At 44.5% G+C, this 26,528-nt stretch overlaps 1 protein-coding gene across 1 annotated transcript in view; it reads right to left on the reverse strand.

Annotated features, from left to right (window-relative positions):
* LOC133966690 (sorbin and SH3 domain-containing protein 1) overlaps positions 1-26,528 on the reverse strand; it is a 39,966-nt gene that overhangs the window by 5,914 nt on the left and 7,524 nt on the right. The window contains exons 2-24 of the mRNA XM_062401714.1: positions 23,591-23,633; positions 23,113-23,199; positions 22,570-22,686; positions 21,687-21,793; positions 21,384-21,525; positions 21,104-21,133; positions 20,391-20,533; positions 19,729-19,789; positions 19,518-19,592; positions 17,633-17,668; positions 17,361-17,463; positions 16,306-16,420; positions 13,793-13,876; positions 9,749-9,798; positions 7,639-7,817; positions 4,402-5,856; positions 3,099-3,163; positions 2,726-2,896; positions 2,045-2,091; positions 1,457-1,571; positions 1,165-1,290; positions 854-1,048; positions 119-643 (exon numbers count right to left, since the gene is read on the reverse strand). Of these exons, the coding sequence (XP_062257698.1) occupies positions 119-643; positions 854-1,048; positions 1,165-1,290; positions 1,457-1,571; positions 2,045-2,091; positions 2,726-2,896; positions 3,099-3,163; positions 4,402-5,856; positions 7,639-7,817; positions 9,749-9,798; positions 13,793-13,876; positions 16,306-16,420; positions 17,361-17,463; positions 17,633-17,668; positions 19,518-19,592; positions 19,729-19,789; positions 20,391-20,533; positions 21,104-21,133; positions 21,384-21,525; positions 21,687-21,793; positions 22,570-22,686; positions 23,113-23,146 (3,975 nt within the window). The 5' untranslated portion in view covers positions 23,147-23,199; positions 23,591-23,633. The remainder of the gene's footprint in view (positions 1-118; positions 644-853; positions 1,049-1,164; positions 1,291-1,456; positions 1,572-2,044; positions 2,092-2,725; positions 2,897-3,098; positions 3,164-4,401; positions 5,857-7,638; positions 7,818-9,748; positions 9,799-13,792; positions 13,877-16,305; positions 16,421-17,360; positions 17,464-17,632; positions 17,669-19,517; positions 19,593-19,728; positions 19,790-20,390; positions 20,534-21,103; positions 21,134-21,383; positions 21,526-21,686; positions 21,794-22,569; positions 22,687-23,112; positions 23,200-23,590; positions 23,634-26,528) is intronic.

Here is a 26,528-nt window from a genome sequence, read left to right on the forward strand (position 1 = left end):
AAGTTAGTCACGTCTCCAGTGCTTCATCACACTTTGTTTTAGGGAATCAAACGGAGGCCAAAAGCCTGTTTTCAGGAGTGAGCCTGAGATGCAACACCGCACACCATGCTGAAGATACCTCTGCAGGGCTATTTTGCCTGCTGCCCGGGGCTGCGAGGCCCCTGTCCCCCTCTGTGCCTTCCCCCTCTGTCAAATCCTTATCCCCCCTCAGCCAGCCCTCCAGCACTGGCCCGCCGCCGCAGGGACTCATGCTTCGTGACAGATTTGGGGAAGGAGGGAAGAGCAGGAAGTCCTCCCCGGTAGGTGGGGTGAACATGAGGAAGGGCGTAGTGGAGTTGGGTCTGGGCGGGTACGGTGGGGGCAGGGGTGAGGCAGATGGGGAGGCTGTGGGGGAGACGTAGTATGGACTGCCGGTTATGAGGGGCACGGGGCTGACGGAGAAGGGTGGGGGCAGGTACTCGCCACAGCGGTAGGACACAGAGGGCAGTGGCGGCAGGGGAGGGGTAGGGGCGGCGGGAGGGCTCCCTCCTCCCACAGTCAGGGAGATCCACTCGGAGGAGATAGCGTGGACCTCGGGGGACACGGAGCGGCAGGGGGGGCGAGGGAGGGGCAGGGGGGAGGTGGTCAGGCGGTTACGATACAGCTTTTTTTTTTTTGTTTACAATAGGATGAAGAAGAGGGGATGAGAGAAAGAAAAGGAAATGAGAAATAAAACAATATCATGTGACAAATAAATTAAAAGTGGGTATTTTTTTTCTGGATTCAGAGACAAAGCATTGATGGAAAACAAATCTGGGTCGGCGCCATGGATGAATCCCAGGATGGACCCAGAGGTTTGGCTCAGAGTCCTCACCTGAGGAGAAGCGTTGGTGCTGCGCTGTGGCGACTGGCTGATGGGAGGGTCTTGATACTCCAACCCATTTTTGACACGGGGTCTTCTGTGCACTTCCACGTAGGTGACGGGGAAGATGCCTTGGCGGTTGGTCCCTGCGATTTTGCCTTCGTACCAGTTCTCGTCAACTCTGCGAATAAGTGTGATCCTCTCTGCCTGCACCCGAACAGAACACAATAATACATATTGTTAAAAGTGTCTTCTTTTGGAAAAACAATTGAAGGGAAGTATCACTATTTAGAAATACAAGTGGTACAAAATGTTCTTCACACCTTCCTGAAGGACATCTCCACCACTGTGTCCCCGTTGAAGTTGAAGCGGGCGACTGCCTCTCCGTATTCCAGCACCTGTACTGGGGCACTTTTCTTTGGCTGGGCTTTCTCTGTGGGGGGAAGGAGCTGCACAACAAAGGCAAATAACAAAACTGAGTGATGAAAGACAACAAGAATGGGACTCAAATTGAATGTACTGTTAAAATATAACAATATACTGAAAATAGCCTAAACTGTTTCTGCTGCAAGAATATTTATTTGGGGTAAAGAAAGGCAGAGAGCACCCATGTACCTCGACGTAACTTCGGGGAAAAATGCCAACTCTTCCGTGGTGCTCTCCTTCGAACCAGTTTTGATCCACCTGTCGAATGATGTACACGATGTCTCCCTTTTGAAACGGCAGTTCCCTGGAAAAGTTTCAAACAGACAGATGCTCACAATAAATGGAGGAAAAAACTGTTTTACAATATGACATTTAAGCAGACCATGGTCCAGTGGCACAGTTTTATCTGCTTCATGTGGTCACACTCTGGTAGCAGTTAAGTTGTAAATGTTTTACGGTTATTCAACTGCACTGTTTCAACATCAACCCCACCTATCAGATACTCATAGGTCAGAGTTGGTCAAATCAATGTCTACCCTGCTTAAGTAAAAAAAACGCAGGGTCGTAGCAGTTACACATTAACACTGTTGTATTGAATTGATTAAAATTGTCAGGTCAAAGTTAATATATAGCCATATTATATGTAATATGTGACAAAAGTGCTAAAAAACAAATGAAAATACATAAAATAGCATGAAATACTTTTGCTAAGACTGGGGGATAAAGAGTTTTTCTTCTTCAAACATCTGGACATACAGATTCTGGTCCTTAACTTACTTTAGAGTTTCTGCTCTGAAGTCAAAGCGAGCCATGGCTGGAGTCCTCTGTAGAGATAAACAAAGAAACTTGGGTGACTCATATCTATATAAATATAATTCTTCATATTATTGATAATGAAAGTTTTCATAAAGACTAAAAATACTCCTATGCATGTCATTGTTTGGCTACGGCCATTCTCTCTGTCTGCTTTGTCATTCATGTATATAAAGAAAGGACCTCTGTGATTTCTGTGAACTGTAAATCTGCCTGAGTTGTCTTCCTCTGCACGTAAATAATCTAGCAATGACATGAATGATGTGCTTGGGACTGACTGGGTTACTTGTCCTCTGGAGCATGCTCAGTTAGAAACCTCTGTGTGTTGTTTGCAGTCACACGGGCCTGCCAGAGGAGCAGGGACAACTAATAGCCGTGTCATTACAGCTAGATATACATTACAGTGTGTGTTGTGGGAGTGAATGCTTAATGGAAATATTCAGTCATAAACTCCACGACTCATTCTCTCCACTCTACTGCTGCTCTCCCCCTCTCTCCTTCGGGGGAGACAGCCATCTGTGTGTACAGAAATCCTGCTGACAGGCCCCTCACCTCCCCGACAGCCTGAGTCAAACACAAACTGACGAAGCATCTGTCGTCTTTTTTCCTGCTTACACAAGGATAAGACGCAGCCCTGCATTGTACCTCTACGCCCGATTTCCTCTTCTCTGTGTTATCTGTGACGTTGAGCAGGTCCCCGAAGCGCTCGTTGGTGATGAACTGGTGGCGCGTCGGGACAATGCCCGTGTGTCGCCTCGACGCCGTGTCAGCCTCTTCCTGTTCCCGCTTCAGCCGCCGCTGCTCCTCCAAGATTTTCTGCCAGGAAACCAGATGGATATGTTTGTCCCCTCCAGATATGGGTCTCTTCTACTCCTTTATTCATGCGACACATTGTTTTTGTTGCAATGCATAATATATGGTTTCCTCATTCATAACACAGCTCTCTTTACTTAAGCACTATCACGACTCACGGAGATGTGAAATATGAAAGTTTGGTGTAACTGAGGAGTAAATTCACCTCCTTGTCCCCGTGGCGCCTTCGCAACACTTCATCCTGGTTCTCCCCGTGAGCTGGGGATGAGTCTGGAACAGAGACAGAGGGAGCGTTACGCCATGAAGCAATTTTATTGCCAACCTCAAGCCACATCATTTTATAGAAACTAAACTTTTAAATAATAAGATGATGACATTACAGTGAACTCCTCCTCCTCCTTCAAGTAAACAGAATCATCAAAATATACAATAACTACTGTACAAACATGCAATGCTTTGTATCTCTCCAGCACTAAAGACACACAAACAATCATCAAAAAAAGCCAAATGTAATCCTGCATGCACAGAGGAATGAACACAGAATGACCGTATGTGTTTTCATGAAGAATCAAATAAACACAGGAGGGAAAATATGAAACCTGCTGGATCTTTGCCAAAGGAAAATAAACATGAAGTCATGGTTTTAACTAATCAACCAACCAGCATCCATTAGTTTAGTAAAGTTTCTTATTAACTATTACTTTATGTACTTCTCACAGTACCATAGAGGTTAAATTGTTTTCCAGTGAGGGACACGGGAAACAACTATCTAGTTTGAGTACCGGGTTATGTCAAAGAAATCAAAAGAGTTAACTTCCTGTCTGGATTAAACAAACCTTCACGATGGGGGAATGAAAGACGGCTGATGTGTGATGTGAACACTTCCCAAAAAGCAGAAACAAATAAATAGATATATAAAATAAAATAAAACAGATATACAGACATGGTGAGGCATCAATTTGAGAGAGTGTATGCAATGTTATACCACAATATCCAGCATAAACATTACAGATGAATGCTGGGATTGTAGTTTCAGTGAAGTCATCGCCAATGCAAGAGTTTATATCTCATTATGAATATAACAAAAGTTAAAGTTATCTTTCCGAATTTATTCTGGGCTGTATTTAAGACAGAGCACAATCTGATTCAATGTTATGCTTATGCAGACTCCAGCACTATTGCATACACATCAAATATGATGTCACAGGGAGTTATATACATTACCAAAAGCAGCTTGAACCTCCTACAGTGAAGTGTTTTGGATGCATTTGTGGGACGATACATATTCACAGGGAAAATGGAGGAGCACCAAACAGCACACTCAGAATGAAATGGAAGGCGTCCCTGTCACTTTGTAAACACAGCACACAGACTAGAGATGGAGGGTGGCGGCGTCGCTTTGTGGTGAGAGAGGGACACGGGGTGAAGAAAGAGTCGAGATAAATGAGTGACCACAGAGGGAGGGGAGAGGAGGAGGTGACAGTGGTGAGGGGGATGGAGATAGCCACCTCTGAGGTGAGCTGCCAGCGGCTGCAGTAGGTTCCCGTTGGCGTCCAGGCCCTGCCCGTTACTCAGGTGGTCATTGTCGCCCCCGTCTCCGTTACTCAGCCTCTCCAAGACCTCCAGGGAGGAGAGGCGCTGAGGGATCAGAGGTCTGGGCTCAGGGGACAGGCTGCAGGGCCTCTGGGTAACCTTGGTGGCTAACAGGGTTCTCCGAGTCTGGTTGGACGGCAGGTTCCTCCGGGGTCTGAAGGGAGCAGGGCCCATGAGGAAGAGATTCCCAGGCAGCGTGGTCTTCTTCTCCGCAGGTGGCGGCCTCTCCTGTTGGGTTGTGGCCTGCTGCCTCTCATGTCGGAGGATTGTGGTGAAGCGTGTGTAGGATGCTGGGCAGGAGCCTTTGCATTTGCTGGGCTTGAGGTGGAGCTGGTGGTTCAGGTGGTGCAGGAGGTGGTGGTGGTGGTGCAGATGGTTGTGTTGAGGAGGGGATGCTGTAAGCAGCTGTAAGGGACTCTTTGAGGCATTGGCCGTTTGGTGGTTCAGATCTGTTGAACTCTTACTGAAGATCTGCTCTACCTCCGCCTCAGTGCTACAAGGGGACTCAGTCCTGTTGTTGTGTCCATTATCTGAGAAGGAGTCAGCCTCCTCTACCGTCACACCGTTGGGCGGCAAGGCCTCCTGCTCAGAACTCTTGCCCTCTGGCTCCACAGGGGAGCAGGCGTCCGTCTGGGTGGTGTCAGCCACCAAAAGGGACTCCGCTGACACCGCAGACGTCATGTAGAGGTGGGAGGGGATGTGGTCGGGGCTTTGGCTATGGCTAGAGTGCAGGGTGGGCATGGAGGAGCAGCGGCTGGGCGCTGGAGTGGACCGCTGGATGATCATTTCAAACTCGCTGACCCGTGACGACACCGCATCCCGAGGAATGTTACCCCCGTCATCTGCTTCTGACCTTTCACCCCCGTCGGCCCTAGCCTTCTCAAAGAGGGAGGCCAGGCTCCGGACGCTGCCATTGGGGCTGCAGCCGGCTGAGCTGGGCCGCTGGATGTGATGCATGGTCCTGTACAGGCTGGAAAACTCATTTGCGCTCCTCCTAATTGCAGGGGAACCATTTCCGAGGCCATCCGTGCACTCGCTGCCACAGCTGTACTTAGAGTCCGAATATTGCCCAGTCTTTCTTTCCCCTGCTCCAGCAAAGTCTGTGTCACATGGCCCCGTGTACAGATCCTCACAGCTGTGGGCCTTTGGGTGCCTGAAAGTTTTAGTCCTGCTCTCCTGACTGTCACCACTGGGCGGCAGCAGCTTGGGCTTGAACTTAGAAGGCAGGATTTGAGGTATGCAGGCTTTGGCAGCAGAAAGAGGCATCTTACTCTTACACTGGTTCCCTATTGCATTACTGGCAAGAACCGATCGACTATTTACAGAGGAGCAGGGTGAAATTATATAGCCATTCCCACCTTTATAATCCACTGGTAAGCATGCAGGACAACAGAATAAACAACATATTAGATTACAATGATTCACAGGTTCACACACATACACACTAAAACAGAGTCAGGCACATTTCTACAGTAAAGAGTCCAAATTCCATCAAAAGGAGATGAATTTGTAAAATGGAAAAAGGGGGAATTTACTGTCTAACAGATGCCTGCATTAGTATCACTGTAAACAGCAACATAACAAGTGAAACATAAAGTATTAACACAGTAATATGCCATGAAATGTTATGTGATGTTTGACATATTATTGGAATTCTGAGCACTGACTGAAGTAGATATTCAAATTTAGAGGAGAGGAAAAATATAAATGTATTTTTTCTGTGTCTCCCACATAACTGCAGCACAGCTTGAACCTCCGCCTCTACTTTTAGCAGTTTGACAGGCAGCTGCAGTGATGAATGGCCCTTAGCACTGCTGTTAATCCACACACTGCTCCCCTACAGAGTTGTAAATATACAAATGCATCCTGACCCAACCTGACCAGTAAAACCTCTTAGAGATACTCGTGGTCCTTTCCTGGCCGTGTAGTGTGTTTGTGATAGCACTACAGATGGGAGGGCGGGAAATGACTTTCACATGCTGCGAAACACTGTAGCATCTGTCACTTTCGTGTCTGCCAGAAAAACAGACACTGAAGAAATCAACTCGATATTTTAGCCAAGTTGCGAGTAAGGAGTTATCAATCTGGCCACTGAACAGCCCCCACGGAGGCTTGATTCTTTTTAAAGGCACAAAGATTAATACAATTATTGTTTCATTTCATGAGCACAAGACAGAAACACATGATGAAGTGTTTGGTTTCCGCACTTGGTTGTTTCTCTGCGCTTTTCCACACTTCATCTTGTGTGTGGTGAACAGTGAGCGACTCTAATGATCACGATGGTGCCTCTGGCAGGAAGCTAATGAAAGAGCGTGCTAGTCAGTTGACTGGAGACTGGAGAGTAACATCCATTTGATGCATCCATCCACACTGCGACTGGGTCAAATTCTACACATTTGTCTTGATATACTGTCTTTTCAGGTGTAATGTAAGAGGTCACACTGTCCCTTCCTTTCTCTTTCTTACATCCCTTCCTCTCCTCCTCCAGTGTTCCTCTCCAGGGCCATGTGCTCAGACATTCCATCCCCTGACCTCACACTGACAGCTGACTTCCTCATGCCAGCCCACCCTCTGTGTCCCCTCTTGTTTATCTCACCCTTGTGTGGCCGCGTTGTGAAGAGCCGAGCACACTTTATCTCGCTCGTCCCCTCTCATCCCTCCCCGTTCTGGCCCTCTCCGCTCCCTGGCGCTGGAGCGCTCTGGAGACCTGCCCTAAGCCTGCCTAGTGACTGGTGGCTCACAACTGGAGCAAGAGGGGGAAAATCCCCAAGGTTAGCTTCCATAGACTTAGCAAGACAACCTCACTCCCTCCATGAGTTTTCCAAAGCAGATGGCCAGTACACGTTCGGTGAATAACACCAATGGCATCAATAATAAATCAAAAGCTGTTGAAGGAATGAATGCTGCGAGGTGATTGGCCAATACTGTGAAGTCTGGGATAAAATAAAATGTGTGGATTCCAACAGAAATGTAAACGGAAACACATGTAGCCCTGTCTGACACCTTGAGCGGTCCAATACCAGTGTCTGTAACGTATTGGTTCTGTCTCAGCAGGAGAGACCTTTAATGGCCTCCTGTCTATCCCCACATACACAAGCATACACACACCTTCCTTTTTACAGGGCCATATACGTACAGTGGCTGCTACCTACCTTTAGAGGAGGAAGTGCTGCCCTGGCGCTTGTTTAGGGCCCGTAGACCCTGTAAGGGAATATCGCCGCCCTCCAGGACACTCTTGTAAACATGGCGGTCGCATTCTGGAGCCCCAGGCTCGCTTGTGGATGATCCACCGTCCGTCTCCACCTCGCTGTGTCCAGACTTGCTCGAGCAGCTAGACAAGGGGTGAGAGGAACGCAGACAGTTAATTAAACACAGTTGGATTCAGTTAGTGGAGTTGCGTTACAAGTTTTTTTTATGATAAACAGAGGCTCCCAAAATTGGGTAATGAGCTGTCATATGGTTCTTATTTAGCATATCTCGAGGTAATTCCTGTCTTCTCAGACTTGTGGGATACAAAATAATGAGAGACAGAAAAAAGCCAAACAGCAGAATTTGGGGGATGATGTTGGGAGAAGGCTCGGACTTCCACACATATCTTCACCTCAGAGAGAGGACAACAGGACTTATCTCTATAAATATTCTCTGAACAATTCCACATGGTGCATCAGCCCCTGCCATGCACCTGTACAACTTTCAGGTTCACTCTCTGTCACCCTGCTCATGTGCTACTCACGCTGCTCCTTCTGTTTCCACAGGCAAACTTGGTCATTAAACTGACAGAGGCTCCTATATCATATAAGGGGAAATGTAACCCCACACAAACCTGTTTCACTATGATAGGAGTAAAAGAAATGTATTTTCCAAAATGTGTTCTACATCTGCAGCGTGTTTTACAAGCTGGCACAAATCTATGTATACATTAGTCGTCTTGTTACCCTTCCTCAACAAGAAGCTCTTTCATTGCTGTAACAAAAACAACATGTGCACTCCTGATTACAGCGAACCATTAAAATCATGTTGATTCAGGGTTTCTTAGGAGAATTCACATTAAATTTTCCAGGAAATTCACAGTACAGGAGCGATTCAAGATTTAAGACAGTCCCTTGTGGAAGTTTTGGCTGAAATTAGGGGTCAGGATGCTGCATGATAGAGAGTCAGTGACAGTAACGTGCTTATAGCAGGTTAACTATAAGGCTGATTATCAGGGACGATGATCCGTTCTTTAAACAGCTTCTATTGAGAGGCTAAATATCCATTTTCCTCCATATACTTTAGCTTTTCTGGTATTTTTCTATGAGAATCACTTTCATGCACAAGCAGTGGGTGTATACCCCACATGTACTTCATTCATTCATCTACTGACACGACACAAGCACATATGGTTTTGCATTTTAAAAATATTGTCCGTCCTTCAAAATGTCTCCAATTTCCAACAGACCCCAGAGAAAAACAACATCCTGCCCTCAACATATGGGCTTCTGAAGGAAGTCAGGGAAAGACAGACTGAGGGAGTGAACTTCCACCAGGAACCTTTCTCCTTTCAAAATTAACAGCAAATCAAGTGTGTGTGTGTGTGTGTGGGGGGGGGGGGGGACTGGATTAGAAGCCGCTTTTCAAATCCTTGGCCATGGTGACATAACGATTGCAGCAGATGGAAAAGTCGGAGCAGAAGTGGAGGGAGAACTTTATTTTCTCTGGATCGTGGCGCGAAACAGTTTTGGCTCGGTCCTAAATTCCTTAAATTTTACTGCGCAAACAAAAATAGAAGATGTGAATCTCAGCAGACAAACACAAACGTGATCAAGAGCTTGGTACGCTTTGTCTTTGTCTTAAGCATGATCCGTCATAATCCAGCTGCTGGTCATAGTTCTTTACACACCCATTCAGAAGGAGATAACGGTTTTTGAGTTATGCAGCAGCTGGGCGAGTTCCCTCTATCCCGGTGACATCCAGGTTGCTGTCTTTAAATAAATCCCCACATAGCAGCCATGTGTCCACACTACAACCACCCGAGCCCCTAAAAAGCACCATCAACCAACCAGACACAGAGGACACACAGCTCCGGTAGCTTTTCGCCTTATTAACAGGATCTCCTCAGGAAGAAGGAGTCCCCATGCTGTAGGCGGGCAAGCTCCACGGGGTGGTGACATCTCTCACTGACATGTCTCCTCATAACCAGCATTAAATAATCATCCACATTGTAGAAGAAGGAGGCAAAGGTTTAAAGCACAATTATCAAAATAAGAGGAAGGAAAGACTTACTATTGCTGCAGGTCGGAGGCTGTTTCCAGGGGGCTGAAAGAGGGGGCACTCTGCAACAAACCAAACAAAGAAGTCATTGATAGATCCACAGGGAGGTCTCCTCCAGCTAGAACAGAGGCATTAGCTATGGCCAGATTCTCTCCTCTCTTCCTCTCTATCTTTCACCCGCTGCTCTGGGTTTCTGTCTCGAGCACCCGGGGTTCTTAGAGTCTCTGGACTGGGCTTGGCATGGAGGAGTAAAGCGTGTGTTTTGGCCTGCATGCAAGTTGGAGAAAACAAGCGGCAGTGAGGAGAGTGGCGGGGGTGGGTGGGGGAGTGGGCGTGCATCGGTCAGGGGGCGCCCATGCGGGGAGGGGGCTGTCACGGAGGCAGCCAATGGGCTGCGGTCTCCCACTGAAGCCGTCTCTTTTGTCTGGTATTGAGTCACTCTCATTACCACTGGACCAGACCGGGGGACAATTAACCAGCTGGTGGTGCAGGCAGGCCAAATTACACACACATGTACACACACTTACACACACACATGTACACACGCACACACACACACACACACACACACACACACACACACACACACACACACACACACATACTCTCTCTCTCTCTCTCTCTATCTCACACACTTAAGAGAGTCAAAAAGAGACACAAATGGTAAAAGTAAAGAGAAACATTTAAAACAATGTTATAAAGAAACAGATAGAAATAAATGAACTGTGAGCACCAAGTGAGTGAACAGACATTTAAAGGTATAGGAGTAAAAGTAGTTATTCAGTTATTAAGGTGCAGATATTATCTTCAAAACACAGGGGTGGTCCGTCCCACTAGCATTTTGAATGGTTTCGAGCCGACTAAATTTAGCACACTGTTTCTGTTGCTTCCCTGTGTTCGGACGTCACAGCAGGTAAAAATAACAGACGTGACACCGGCACTATGAATAAGAGAGCAAGTGTTGTTTGCAAATACGATTGCACAATCCTCGCCCAGCCAGGCCGGCCCTGCAGTTAATACCACATCCACTCCCCCCCCCCCCCCCCCCCCCCCCCAAAGCCTCCGCTTCCCACACCAGTGACCAGACAAGGAGCATTCTCAACAGTTCATCGGCCACAACATGCTTTTCCACTTAGTTGCTGGGGCAGGACTATCATTAATAACCTTTCAGAATAAATGCCAATCTTTATAAGAGCAGTACATCAGGCTCGCAAGTCTGAGCTATTTATAAAGGTGAATGTTCCATGTCAACTCAGAGAACACGCCAGTGTCAGTGAATAATCTGCAGCTCTTCCTTGGGCTCTATAGGTCCTGTATCCTGATGTCAGGGGGTAGAGGATATTGTCCTCTGGCAACCCTGGGGAACTGGGCTTACACACAGACACAAACAGAGCAGGGTGCAAAGTAAACAGGAAACAGCCATGGGAGGCTTATCTGAAGAAAAGAAAAGGAATTCAAATCTGGTTATTTACAAGATGCCTAATTAGTGTCAGTTTATGTGACAGAGTCTTTATGTAAAAGGGTCAGGCTTGTGACTTTCACACGCTGACATCACTTAACATCACAGTGCTCTGAGATGGTCGCATAACTTTCTTTTATCCATTTAATGAATTTGAAGGGTCAAACTGAAGATAGAGGCAGGGAGATGCTGTAACAGATTTGACTGATAAGGACACACTTGGAGCATGAATCTGCTTCCTCGAGGCAGTGACAGTGGGAATGGCTGAATATGGCCCTGAGCGGAGGCCTCGGTGAGTCAGTGGAACACCGATGACAACGTTTCTGCAGAATTTCATGTGCGTGTTTCCTAACAGGTGTCCCCGGGCCAGTCAGAGCTCCGGCTCCTGTGCGCCGCTTTCATATTCAAAATAGCGATCATGAGTAGGTCATGGTAACACGATTCCCATTCTTTCCAGCACCTTATTTGTGTTGATATGTTCTCATGAAAACAAACAGCTAGCCTGGTGTGAAGGGCCGGTTATAGCCGCGGGCGCCCCTCATCTCAGCCCTGCTAAATGCTTAAAGGTAAAGGTTAAGTGTATAACAGAGGTTAAATATGAAAGCACAATGAGCTGCTGGGCTTACAGAGTTTCCTCCTTTAGAATATGTCAGGTGGTAGGGGGCCGGCTCTATGTAACTCAGCGCTGAGACAGTGTGGCAGCAGCCCTCTTGTCAGCATATGCTCAACAGATGGAGTCACTCTGTCGGTCGCAGGGGGCCAAAGCGCTCTTCCTGACCATAGCTATGTGAGGAATTCCGGCTCCAGCTCGCCGTGTATATCGATGAGCCGGCGTTCTGACCGTAACTGTCACTGGATGTGTTTTCAGACTCCCCCTGAAGGGAGAACTTGTTAATATTAATCGAGAGGAGCATTATTGTGATTGCACAGAGGTGTCACTCCTACTCAGGGGCTATTAGGTGACTATCCGGGGATGAGTCATGATGATTTGACAGGACACCGTAAAGAAGAAGAAGGAGAAAAACTGCCGTGCAGGATTAACAAATGGATTATTTAAAGTAAGCCTGCTCTTTAGAGGTATTTGCTTGACAACTGGCTAATTTGCAGTGGGAACCACAAGATGACTGTGGTTCAAATACACTTTCTATACTGTCAAGACGTTCCCTCTCATTACAACACTAGTTCATTAGAAGAAGTGGATCTCCTCAGCACCGCTCCGGTTATAAATAAGAACCAGAGCGAACTGGACGAGAGCCAGAGAGGCCAAGCTCCTCACTTAACTCCTAAACACTGTCATTTTTGTAGACGTCCAGCCATATCTCATCTTCCGGTAACACAGAGTGAGTAGCTGATATGTCAATCAAACCCCAATGAGCCAGTGTGTCTGGCCGAGCCTTGAGGTCAAATACTGCACATACCAGGTGCAGCTTTAGAAGTGACTTTGACATTAAACAGGAGCCAGTCATCGGTTCCAGCTCATCTGGCAAACATCCAGGCTTCCGTGAGACAGAGTCGGGCCGCCTTCGCAGCTAAACCTCCTCCACATATACACTACCCTGCATCGGGAGACTCGGCCCCTGTGTCTGGCCGCTGCTGCTAAGACATGATCTCATGTTGTAGTCAGCGTTGCCACCTCGAATGATCCTGGGTGTGGCTCTGACCTGACAGGGTGCGCGCTGGGGGAAACCAACATCTGTTTGCGGGCAGCCAGTGCCACAGTTTGTCTGGTGCCACCTAAGACCCGAGGCACGGATTTGTCATGACACCGTATACTGCTTCGACATGCCAGCACCACTTTGGATATTTCGGTAAATCTATTAGATAGCAGACGGGCAGCAATCATTATTTCAAGGGCCTGGGATTATCCTGGAGCCCAGGACTCGCCCATGACTGCAGGCTCTCCAAGTGAGGAGTGACTTCTGGATGAATCACCCGGTCTAGGCCTCCAGCTTATGGTATGAATTCTCGTCGGCAGGGTGCATATCAAAAAGAACAAAACAAAGTGTTGCTCTTGGGTGTTGAGTTGACCGCATGGAAGAACAGGGTTGATGCCAGGGCTGGTAAGGGTTTCTGTTTCCCAAGCTGATTGTGCTCAGGCTCACAGATACAAATACATGCTTGATACTTTTAAAAGATGAATATTTGAGTAACTACCCAGGGACAAAACCGTTTCAAATGTATAAAGCAGTGATGCGGAGTGACATCAGCCTTATCAAGTGCTTTGAAAAACGTTTTCTGTAGATGCGATCTGATAAACATCCAGAAAAATGATACAAATTATAAAAGATGATGAAAAAATAGGGAATGTAAAGATTGATCAGCAGGTGGCCTCATCAAGCCAAGTGGAATGAGACACATGGTAGTAAATTAAGTTCAAGAAGAAATAAAGTTTCTTCTTACACATGCTGTCACATACATTTTATGTTCAGAATCAATTAAAAGAAAATTATTCAGGGTAATATTGCAAGTGATAGTGTAGGAAACTGGAGTAGACCTTATAGACAGGCACGGTTTGTTTAGGGCATTATTTGAACATGGATGTTATCACATGCAATGAAATACAATATACTGTCACTTTAAAGACAGTGACCACTTACCGCTTTGTCAAACTCCATCTCTGAAAAGAATTTATACCAAGGTTCATTCTCTAAATCTACATCTTCTGGACTTACATCCTGAGTCTATGGGGGCATGGCAACGAGAAGAGGAGGAGAAAGACAAAGAGAAGACAGTTCAGACAGCACAGAAAATACACAGCCCAGCAAATGAGCCAAGCAGACATTGTTGAATGAGCCAATGTGTCTGTCCAACTCCACAAACTAACTGTGAGAACACAGTGGGCGTCTTTGTAAAAGACGATACCTGCTGATTTCTTTAAAACGAGTAAATTAAAGGGTAGGTCTCACTACCTCTGCCAAGGAGGTTATGTTTCACCCCTGTTTCTTTGTTTGATTGAAATCAAGATCAAACCAAAACTACAGGACAGAGCACAGCCAAAGTGGATGGAAGGATGTGGTATGGGTCAGGGAAGAACCCATCAAATTGTGGTGCAGATCTGAATTTTCCTCAAACATGGTGAGACCGGGCGTTTTTACGATATTATAGAGAATAATTAATGAATCATCTTCAAGGGGTTGATATTTATGAGTGTGAACAAGTCAGTGCAGAAGCAAATAAAAATCGGGATGTAGTGAAATTAAAGAAAGGGACGGATGGGCCTTGGCAGAGGTATGCACTCAATTCTAGTGCCATTCTAGTTTTTAAAGGTGTGGTTTGACTTGTTTTCTTGCAGAGAGTAAGATGAGAAGTTTGGTTCTACTGTTGTATCAATAATCAATATGGAGCTACAGACAGCAGCTAGTTAGCTAGTTAACTGGGAAAAAGGGGAAACAGTTAGCCTGGCTCTGTCAAACCAAATCCACCAACAAGCACATCAAAAGCTAACATGCATCATCTTGTAGGTTTAATCTATAGGAAAACCTCAAGAGCTCGTCCCTGCACCTACATAATAGCCTATGTGCACATAACTCAAACTGCTCTTTTTACACTTCCGTTTATGTTTGAAACAAAATGAAACGTGTCAGTTATTGAGTTTTAGAGGCTCTGGCACTCGGATGTTGTTTCCCCCTGTTCCCAATCAAGTGCCAAGCTATGCCAAGTGGCTGCTGGCTCTAGCTCCTGTGTATGAGGGTGGTTTCAATCCCCTCATCCAACTTTCCACAAGAAAACAAACATTCTCCCCTAAATGCTATTCTTTTTATACTTTACTACTTTTAGGCAATACTCACAGACATGAATGTACATACAAAACCTATAAAGCGCTGTAATTGTTTCTCCTACTCATACCGTTAATATCCCAGCAATGTGCGACGAAATACAAACTTGGGTTTTTAAAGCTATGAAGATTTTTACTTTGAAAGATACACAATTGATTTGACCGCTAAAGCTTTAAAATTAACTTCAGCCTAACAGTTAAAAACAAATTTGTCTCTATGGTCAGCATGAAGAGGAAGAGCAATTACAGCCACCGGAAACTCCTTTAGTGTACACATGGGCATGAGCAATGCAAAATACACTTGAGAATCCTTTAACCAACTCCTTTAAATAGGAAAACATTTAAGTTATATATTATATTATATTTTATTCTGTCTAATCAACAGACAAATTATGACAATGACCGAAAATATATGCCAATTCATTTTGTAGGACAGATATTTTTGATGATCTAAAGTAGGTGACGGACGACACAACTTCATTCACCAAGAGAGAAAACATAAAGGACCTGAAATGACCAGCGACCGCCACAAGGGGACTGACCTATAATAACTGAGCTTGTAATTGAAAAACAACAGTTCATTATATGACAGTGGTCCCAGGATGAACTGGGACCAACTGTAATGAGTGCGTTTGCTGCCGCTGGGATCAACGTCTACGAGCTGAATGGAACTGAGTATCTGAGAAACATTGATTACACCATGAACAAACTACTAAATCACAATACTGATTATCCCCATGTCCTCCAATTTGTAAGAGACAATAAAAAACAACAACTATGAAATCTCAATGCAAAGTATATGTGCTCCGGTTTTTTAGGTAAATGTTAAGCTGTACATCTAGGCAGCAGCTTCCAGTTCTCCAGTATATCCTCAATAGACAGCCCTCAAGGACATTGAATAATGCTGCAGCATGTGATTCACAAAGTGTGAAGGCCGGAGACAAAAGTAAGAATACACACATGATCCCTGTTTTGTGTCTGCGGCGGGATCCCCTCACACCCAGCCGATTCAGCCCAATAACCTTAAATTGAAAATGGGAAGACAATGGCTATCCTTGCAAGCGATACTCCCCCACTGCCAAACAGGATCATCTGTCGCCGCAACAGGACACCCTTCAGGAATGTGTTGCACATGGCGAAGCAGGATACACATACATACATACGTCGCCTCTGTTGGTGAAACTGCCACCCGGGAGCTTGGATACAGAGGTGGGTGGGTGAGAGGGTGGGAGGGTGTGTGGAGTCAGGGGGGACAGCTCACACGACATGCACGCAGAAAGAGGGGGGGAGAGAGAGAGAGAGAGAGAGAGAGAAGGGAACAGGCGGGTAGCATACCGTTCTCTCCAGCTTCAGCACCGACGATTTCCCCGGCTCGTACTCAAAGATGCTCTTCGGCTCTGCGCGGTACTTCCTGGTGTCTACCTTTTTATCCGGGGGCTCCCACTCGTTCCTGTGGCGAGGCGGGTGACGGGGAGGGGTGGGGTGTGGGATGGGAGAGAGCCAATCCTTATCACGTAGTCTCCATGGCAACCAGTATAGGCTAAGATGTGTTTTTTTTATTTTTTTATTATTTAAACATGACGTCTGTCCTCATTATTAGACGCCGGTGCGTCTCCTCCTCTAATGATGATATGACAGAAAATCCAATTCGCCGCTGAGCCAAATCAGTAATTAGATCAGGTAAACTAGATTGAAGCCAGTGACAAAAGACAGAGCACGTCATCATTTCCTGAGAGGATTTCTCGGCGTGCACAGACAGCACTAAAATCACTGTTCCTGAAAGGAGGGAAATTAGACTCTTGGATAAGAAGTCTATAACCTTTCACTTATTCCCACTATATAAATAAAACCTTTTAATAAACAAAATTCTTTGTGGCTGTGGAGAACATTCAGCAGCATCACACCATGACACACATAACCACTGAGGAAAGAGAAAGGTCAGTCATTGTACTGTCATTTACCGCTCTAATGGGAAACAGCTTATCCTCCATCACCTGTCCTCCTTCATCACGCTATCACTCAGAGCAGAGCTTACTGTCTCAGTGCTGAGATACTGTATGTCTGTGTGTGTGTGTGTATGTGTGTATGTCTGTGTCTGTGTTCGTGTAGGACAGTAGCCACTGGGGATACAATAAGCTCAGATCGGCAGAGTCAGGAATAAGGAATATGTTTTTATGCTTTCCTGGGAGTGACGTTGAAGTCGTACTGAGGGAACACATTATGAACACTGATCTACCATTACAGCAACGATATCATGGGAACTCTGCTTGTAAAATAAACAGGATAAAAAATGTATTTCGATCCTGCCGTTAGATGTATTCTGAATTGTAAACAGCTCCTCATCCGAGTGAGCATCATAGGTAGGGTTGAAGCAGATGGACGTCACTGACCTTTTGGCTGAGGGTTTGAGCGAAGAGGAGCGTGTTGGCACCGGCATCGACCGGCCTCTGGAATCGAACTCGGCGTCGCTTTTTGAGCGTGGGACCCCTCTCACTGAAAACAGGCAGATAAATATTGACAGGATGAATCCTCGGATGCATTAATGAACCCGCAGACATGTTACCTGTGTTGAAGTGTGAGAAAAGGCTGCTTAGGGGTGAACGTTATCTTAGTAATACTGACAATGGATTTTCTGGCTTTAAAATCCATTTCCACAACTCACCATCTTCCAAGTAACCCAGTGGACTGGGGCCATCTTCTGAAGGAGGGGCCGGAAACAATAAAAAGTTATTTATTATCATTTTCACTATGCCTACTTCTGTTGCTTGAAAAGAAATGAATATAGCACAATAATAAATTATTCAAAACCCTCTTTCCCTGCCTCACACCTTCCATTATGCCACAAAAATCAAAGTGTGTCAAATCAAAGCATTCTACAGGAAGCATTACTGAGCTAAAAAGGGACGTGAGCATCGACCAGCATCAAGGCTCTGAATAAGTAATGCACTGTGAAGCAAGAACACTGTTGTCACCACATGCACAGTGATCTCAGTATACTTTATGTGTTATAAACTGTGATAATAATAACAGAGTTGTTTACAGACATGTGGACGTTGTGTAGAGCTAGGACTGAGAAATAAGATTTATAAAAGCTGCGTCTGATATTAAAATACAAATCACGCCTCCTCTCGCTGAAATTAGAAGATCCCAAACCATAAACCAAACCACATCCCAACCAAAACCATACCCAAACCCATCCAGAAATTCAAACACTAATTGGTGAAACTGATTATGAACAACAAACCCAGGGAAGGTTATGTTCAGTCTGCACAGGCCAAAGCCTCAATGCAGGACTGCAGCAGCACCTAGTGGCGTTAATCCTACACTACATCCCAGGTTCACAAGGCTGCGTCATGAAATTGACTCAACACAGTCTGAAATATTTGAGAGTAACTAAACTGACAGACTAATAATAGATGGTTAACAGGAGAAATGGAAAGGTCATTAATAAGCTGTTATAATTGAGTACAATTAGAACTACAAGGCTTTGTGCATCTTCTTTGTAAACACAATAACATTCAAATACTTTCAATCTGTGTGTCCTGTGAGGACAATAGTTATAAAATACAGAATATACATAACATATTTCCATACAGACGAAGAGTTGTATTTGAATAAAAACTAATCTGTGCGCATATTTAGGTTTGGTCTTGATCATTATATCACAAGTCTGTAACTCCACTTAAAGGTAGAGTTGGTCATTTGTTTCTTAAACACTTAGAATTGTTGAATTCCTCTTCATGCCCTGATAGCCATCAATAAAAAAAATTGTCTGGGAAAAAAAAAAAAAAAAAAAAAAAAAAAAAAGTCGCTGTCTGTGGCTCTTGCAGGACTGTGATAAAAACGACCAATCATCTCGTTCGGATAGAGAATGACCCGTCTGGCAGTAACTGACCTGCCAGCCTGCGCACACCCTGCTCATGTTCTCACTGCTTATGACCAGAGTCTTCAAACATAAACCGCTGAAGCAGAGACCATGGCCAGAAGCTAGTGAGTAACAGCGAAGTTGACTTAGCAGTTGTTAGTGCACGTTCATGTGTTTTAGGAAGTAGTTTAAACGAGAGAGCCGATGGGAGGGGGCAGGGCTGATTGGTTGCATTTTTTCAGCCTGCTCTTGCTAGCTCTTCCTAAATTACCAACCCTAGTTTCAAGAGGGACTGCTGTGTAATGCTATGTCTAAATAGAAAACGACACTATAACTACCTTAAACTGTATTTGTGAAATCCATACAACAGCTGCATCTTTAAAAATGTGCCGGACATGTTAAAGACCAACTAGGTTAGATTCAAAGTTTTAGGTCACAACAGGATGAGCACACAACTTGTAATGTACTTGAAACTGATGGGAGTGGTTGCTCCCTGCGAGGAGTGAAAAGGAAAAAAGATTAGTTAATACTTTCAAATACTTTGGACATCCTCCAGGTGTGTGTTTTTTTACTTTACGTGTAAGCTTTGTGAAAGATTAGACACAGCTGAAGTATTTGAAAGGGCCCAGGATGGCAGTAGATTAGTAAATCTGACAAGAGCGGAGTTACTGCCGTCGGATACCTTTTGATCTCATGTGAATATCAAAGTTCTCAGGGAAAATATAGGTGGGGCGGTAAGGGTTTTCCTCGATAGGCTCTGAGCACGGTGGTGGAGAGACAGAACACAGTGTGACCTCACACACAAAACAAGCTGTGCACAGCAACAAAGAAACATGACAGAACTGATCAAACACACAAGGAGTGGAGAGGATGGTGATGACAAACTCTCTTACCTGGTATTCTGTGTATCTGTTTGAACATTGTCTTATACCAGTCTTTGGATTTTTCAGTGTTCTGAAAGAATGATGTAAAAATCAGAAAAAATATTTCGATTTCAAGCAGCAGTAAAGCCACACAAATGTTCAGGTTCATGATTTGATCAAAACATTTTGAATTATCATAATGTGCAAGTATTTACTTTAACATTGGCTGCAGTCCATTAAGAATAAGTCCTAATTAATGTTATCAGTTACACACATGGTTTTCATATTATGATTTATAAAATACAATTACAAAAATTACTCTCAAATCTACTAGTCATAATATTAATATAAATTTTTTTCTTTATTAACAGCAAGGAGAGCCTGTGCTGGTTGGAGTTCCATTTCTTCTGGAACCAACATTTTGAACAATTGCGAAATTATGAAACTTCCTTCAATATTAAATATTAACTAACTAGTCGATCAATATCAAACATTTCCTCCACCACAAAAGAGACAATTCTTCAGCATGGCATGAATGCATAAATGAACGTCATAATACAATAATGATGCTAATATTATATGTACTAGCTTGTTTACTGTGACATCAGAGACCTTTGTATAGCATGAACACCCATTAAACTTGTACAGTCACATGGTGAAGTCTTTATCTGACAGTAGACTGTGTCTCTCACCCGTACAGGCAGAGTGGGATTGTTGAGAGGACTGAAGAGCGGGGAGTTCAGTGACAGTCGCAGCCTCTTCCCGTCCATATCAGGGAGCGGACTGACTGACTCTCTGCCAGGGTCGGGACTTTTGTCCCTCTCTGGGGTTGGGTCTGTAAAAAAACAGTAAGTTAATGTGTGAGCCAGACAAAACATTCACACATTTTTGTCAAATCTTTTTCTCTTGGGTACTGTCGACAATACTGCTCATGGTGGAAATAGATAATAATAATATTAACAATAATAATACAGTTTTTTGTATAAATATAGCACTTTTAACAATGCTCAAATACACTTTACATAAATTCAATAAAAGAAAATTGAAATATAAAATACACATTGTAATAACACAACTCACTACTCTTTGGTGCTTCTTTAAGACAACTGACTTGACCCTTTTTTAGCTACTTTCCATTAAAAGTAGTTCAAAATTACAATACTTACACTCAGGTTTTTACCACATCTTTGTTTCAGTTTTTGTTAAAAAGGAAGCTTGTTTACTTTGGTGGTGGGTTTCAGATAGTTTAGAAAGTGTTGTTTAAAAAAAGGGAGAGGAAAAGTAGAGTAGGAGGATGAGTCATCTACTACTAATAAACTGACACAAACAAAAACTCCTCTAGGGTTAGAACACTAATTAGAAATATCTGTTAGTCGTCACCGTGACCCCAGTGCAGAGTGCATACCTTCCAAATGAGAAAGATGCTTTTGCTGCTCTGTTGTGAGAGAAACAAAGACAAGGACAGGACAGTGCAATGTGACTAAGCAGTGAAGCAAACTTGTGACAGCACTGACTACGTGATACAAAGAGCAAGACCAGGCTAATGGATCACAGACAAGACACAGTAACAGTAGGACGTACAGTACACTCAAGCATATGACACACGCAGTATAACATTTTGTTCATGACACACTTGCAAGCTTTAGAAAAACTCTTGTTTACAACCTACAGACTGTTGTGCTCACCTCTGTTGTGTTGCAGCAGGACGATGGTGGGGTTAACTATGCTAGTGCAGGGATAAACAGAGCTGGAAGACGGCGTGATACAGTTGTGAATGTCAGTGGAGGATGGAGTCGGATTTTCAATTATGCGTTCTGTTGAATTGGCCTGAATGTGAAAAAAAAAAAAAAACAGTGTAAAGAAAAGTTCAAATTTACCCCGGAATGTTCCTAAAATCAAAATACAGAGATGGCATAGTTCTCATAATTGCAAGAAGCACAAAGTACCAAACAAAGATCGTGTGTTAAATGGGGTGGAAGTGAACGTACCTGGCACCGAGTGTTGTTTACAGGAGGTAAATCAGCTGTGATGTTGCTGCCTCCCTCGGCCAGTCCCGCTTTAGAGCTGTCTCCATTAATCTGGTTTGTCCAGCCACCTAAAAACAGTCCAGAACTCTTTCAGTTAAGCAGTGAAGGCAGCCAGAATGAAAACACTGAATGCATTCAAGAAGTACAGTATTTCAATAACGGTAAACCAGAAAACCATGAGAGATAATTGCTGATCAAATAAATCTCCATTACAAATTCTGCAGCGTGTGAACGTTTTCTGTGGTTTTCAAGCACAGAGTTGTTAATATCCCCCAGGAAAGGAAAAAAAAAAATAGATTCTCCCACAATCTTTGAACTTTGTCATCAGAACAAAGCGTCTATTCAGTCGACTGCAGAGGCCGTTTGTTCCACTGGCCTTTATATCCAGGCTCTACAACAATTAAAGCATCTCCCAACAAGCCTTGGCCAGCCTCCAGTCTGTTTCCAATGTGCTCTATACGCAACAAACAAGCCCACAGTCCAGGCCCCCTGTTCCAAAGTGCGGTGTGGGCAGGACGCAACAAAAGACCTCTTTGACGCCACAGTGAAAATCGGCGCAATCGCCCTTTAATCACGACGGGGACGTGTGTGCGCCCTGTGACTGAGCAGAGATTTCAAAACGTGATGAGTTACATAATCCTCACTTGAAAAACAGATCTGTGAAAGGCATGTGAGGAATTTCTCATAACAAAAAAAGAGATGATGAAATGTTCTTTTAAAGTCCTGCAACATTCACATGCACTGTATACATTCTCCAGTGATGAGTCCTTTTTTCACACGGCTACGCAGCTATTGCCGTCCTCTACGCATGTTTTCATCAGCTGTGGCATTCGCTCGGACTTACTTGGCGCCGTGATGACATTGGGCTCCTCACTGATGCAGCCTTCATCATCGATGTGGACGAGGGTGGCCCTGAGAGTCACGACCCCTTTCCCTTTGCACACTCTGCTCGGGTCCAGGTCTGAAAACGTTCAAATAATTAAGAGTCTCACTTCCACAGCTCCTCATTGTTCAAGACATAGGAGTCTTATGCGGTGTTATAACACTCGTGTGCACTCCTGCTTCTGGGGAGCAGCTGGGAATCCAAGTCATCACCACCTCGTGGCCCAAATTACTAAAATAGAACAGTAACATAAAAATCAGGACATCAAATTAATATCCGGTAGGGCCGTGAAACTAATTATCTGTGATCACACTGTCGGGGCTGGAAGTAGAGCAGCTGAAGCTCGTCCTGTATATCATTTTTCATCAACCTGCAAGTTGTTAACCTGACACCACATTGTGGACAAATGAGCTTTAAAAGCCTCCTTCTAAGTTTTCTTAGAGAGTATGAGGTGTCCCACGGCTGTAGGTGCTGAAAGATTCATGAGGCGGAGGGACACGTCACCTGCGGCAGGAATCAGGTCAGGAGAGCCTTTCATGGTTGTCAGAGGCGTGATCCTAACAGCGCAGACTGTACGAGGACCTGACGGGGCTAAACGCACACACACACACACGCACACACAAACACACACACACATACACACGCACAAATTTCATAATTAGAATTTAATATTGTATGCATATATCTGTTTTCTTCTTCTTTTCAAATGGTGTACATGTATAGGGTGCAGTAAGGTTATAAGCAAATGAGGAATTACCTATTTTAGTCTAGTTTTTAATTTATTCTTTTTTATGTTTACATTGTATTTGTATTTTTTTTACTTGGGCACTGCTCATCTCTTACTCCTGCTTACTGTCTTGACATTTATACTTTACACTTTTATAATATTTCTTTGTCCATGTAAGTTTGGAGCGAAGATCTGGCACAAGAGTTTCCTTTGGGATTAATGAAGTTCTGTCTTGTGTTATCTAAGCGTACTTACTGGGAGATGCTCTCGGTCTTACACTGCCCTCTGCTGGACAGCTCTGGGGAAGAAACACAAGGAAGACATGACAATTTAAAACATTGAAGGAGGAAAGGAATAAACTGGATATCTGCAAGATGAATGTAGATTGGTGTGAGTCATCATTAAAATCAGCCTGCAGACATACAAAAATGCTGATATGCACTGCAGTGAAATGCAGCAAAGAGAATCCCAAATTAAAATAATTTTGTATTTTTTCTTACACTTCAGGGATTAACCGAATGGAAAAAAAAAGATGGGAATGAACTATTTAAACCTGAAATTTAATAAAAAAGCTATAACCTCTATAGTGTTTCATATAACAAAATCTGATATCTATTATGATGTTTTCTTGGTTCAGTGTTACAAAATAAATATAGTTTGACTGATATTAAAAGTCGCAGCAGTGGTTGGATCAGATGCCTGGTTCAGAATGATTAGCTGTCCTGAAAATCCAATATCACTGTTATTCATGTGGAATATGAAAGGTGGGAATATGAAGCCAACAGCTGCAACATGTCAAATGACTCAAAACACATAAAGAGGGTGATACTAGTTAGTTAAAGTTAAGCTAGCACTCAGTTAACCCTGCAGGTTAAGTGGTAATCCCACTCATTAAGATATTACTCTGATGATGTCACTTTGGTCTTAGCAGGAAGTTTGGTCTTCACTGGACCATCCAAATGAATTGAACCTGTTTTCTGTGTTCTCCCTTAAGGACGAGAGGGGAGAACCAACGTGTTAATCTGGGCTGCATCAGCGGAGCATGCAGAGGCGACACCAGGACCACCAGAAGAGTAGCTGTAAAACACTTCCCACTGCTCCGCTGGGCCTCCCATTGTGCCCGGCCTGCACGACTAATTTAGGAGACATCCCCATTTAAAATGCCAAGAGAGGGGCTGATTGAGTCAGGACACAAACACACACACACACACATACACACAAACACACACACACACACACACACACACACACACACACACACACACACACACACACACACACACAAAAGCTCTCCAACAGTCACTCATGCCTGCACACAAACACATTTCGTAGTTTCCTTTGTAGGCTTTGGGGGATTGTAATAGAAATCCATTTATAATTTACGTTACGAAGTCAATCTAAAGCCATAGCAGAGTTTGTGTGGAACTTTGTCGGCACTGTGTTTACGCATAGCAGTAAATAAGCCAACTTACGGACACGCAAGGGAATGATGTTCCAGCTGGAAACCTCCACAAACAGGCCTAAATGGATGAGGGAAAATGGGAGCTATTCCAAACAGGTCCCGTGGGGACACGCAGCAAAAAAACTTTTAAAACCTCTACTGGGCTCGGCGCTGAGCTGTCCCACAGCTCCAGAAACTGGGTATTTATTTGCCTTCTCTCATCAGCAACATCCGCTCGCCTCCTGACCCCCAACACGATGAATCCATGATCTAATTTCCAAAACCATTAAAGGACATGCCTGTGAGGAGTTCACTTGCCTCTGTATCCTCAGATGAACCCCAACATGGTGAATATACGGTAGAAAGGGTGACGTGGGAGTATTTGAGCCTCTCACATATAATGGATAATGTGAAGATGACAACTTGCAGTGTTCAGTTCGCTGTATAAACACAGGAGAGCTGAGATCACCCACTGGCCTTTTTAGGAAGAGATGCCACGGAGCAGAGCCGGGCAAAGAACACCATCCATCCAGTGTGTGACAAAGCAGTGAGGGGCTCTGTGGCAGCCCGCAGTTTTCATGCCAAGAAAATAGGGGACATTAGAAGAAACATTATCAGCCAAACTCCTGTAACACTGCAATTTACCTAAATGCACCATTAGTCCTTATTATCTGGGGACATGTCAGATGTCTATGTCTTTCATTTAGCTGACACTTTTATCCAAAGCGATTACAATAAATGCATTATACCATGAGGGTAAAACAAGAATAAAGTAAGTACAATTTTCTTCAAGGAAGCCAAACTACAAAGTGCTATATGTAAGTGCCATATAAGTGCTACTTAATATACACAGTTTTTTTTTTTTTTTATCCAAGGTATAGTCTGAAGAGATGTGTCTTGAGTTTGCCACGGAAGAGGTTTTGACTTTCTGTTGTCCTGATGTCACTGGGGAGCTTGTTCCACCATTTAGGAACCAGGACAACAAGAGTCGTGATTTTGTTAGTTGAGTGGTTAGCTCGCAGTGAGGGAGCAGCAAGCCGATTGGCAGAGACAGAGCGGGGTGGACGGGCCGTGGTGTAACGTTTGACCATGTCCTGGATGTAGACTGGACGCGATCCATTTTTAGCACGGTAAACAAGTACTACTGTTTTAAAAAAGGAGCAGCCACTGGTAACCAGTGAAGGGAGCGGAGGAGCGGAGTGGTGTGAGAGCACTTAGGTAGGTTAAAGACCAGTCGAGCTGCTGCAGAGGTTGGATGGCACTAGCAGGTAGACTAGCCAGGAGGGAGTTACATTAGTCCTGAGATGACCAGAGCCTGGACCAGAACCTGCGATACGATCTACAGGAGCGGCTTGTTGCAGTAATGAGAGTTGACTGCCGAGTGTCTCTTATATATAAACTCATCCGCAGAAAGCAAATGAACATGAAGCTGAAGTGGGGGGGGGGTTAAAAAGTTCAGGTGGTAGTGAGATGAAGTCAGAGGCTTTCAGCTCACATTCTCCACCAGCGTCCCTCAACAGAGATCCAACTGTGCTAGTTTCGAGCAGCAGTTTCTTATCATCAAGAATATTTGGATGTTTCTTTAAAAGTGAAGAAGAGCAGTCCTGACTGTCCTCCTGAGCGCGGACGTCTTCTGATCATCTGTAGAGGCAGCGAATCCTCAGAGCTGACAGGCCTTGAAACAGCGCAGGTGTTATTTATGCATTAAAATCATCAGTCAAGGCAACGGCCATAAAACAGGCTGTCAGCTCA

This window comes from Platichthys flesus, chromosome 12, assembly GCF_949316205.1.
Source record: "Platichthys flesus chromosome 12, fPlaFle2.1, whole genome shotgun sequence".
NCBI classification, from domain to species: domain Eukaryota; kingdom Metazoa; phylum Chordata; class Actinopteri; order Pleuronectiformes; family Pleuronectidae; genus Platichthys; species Platichthys flesus.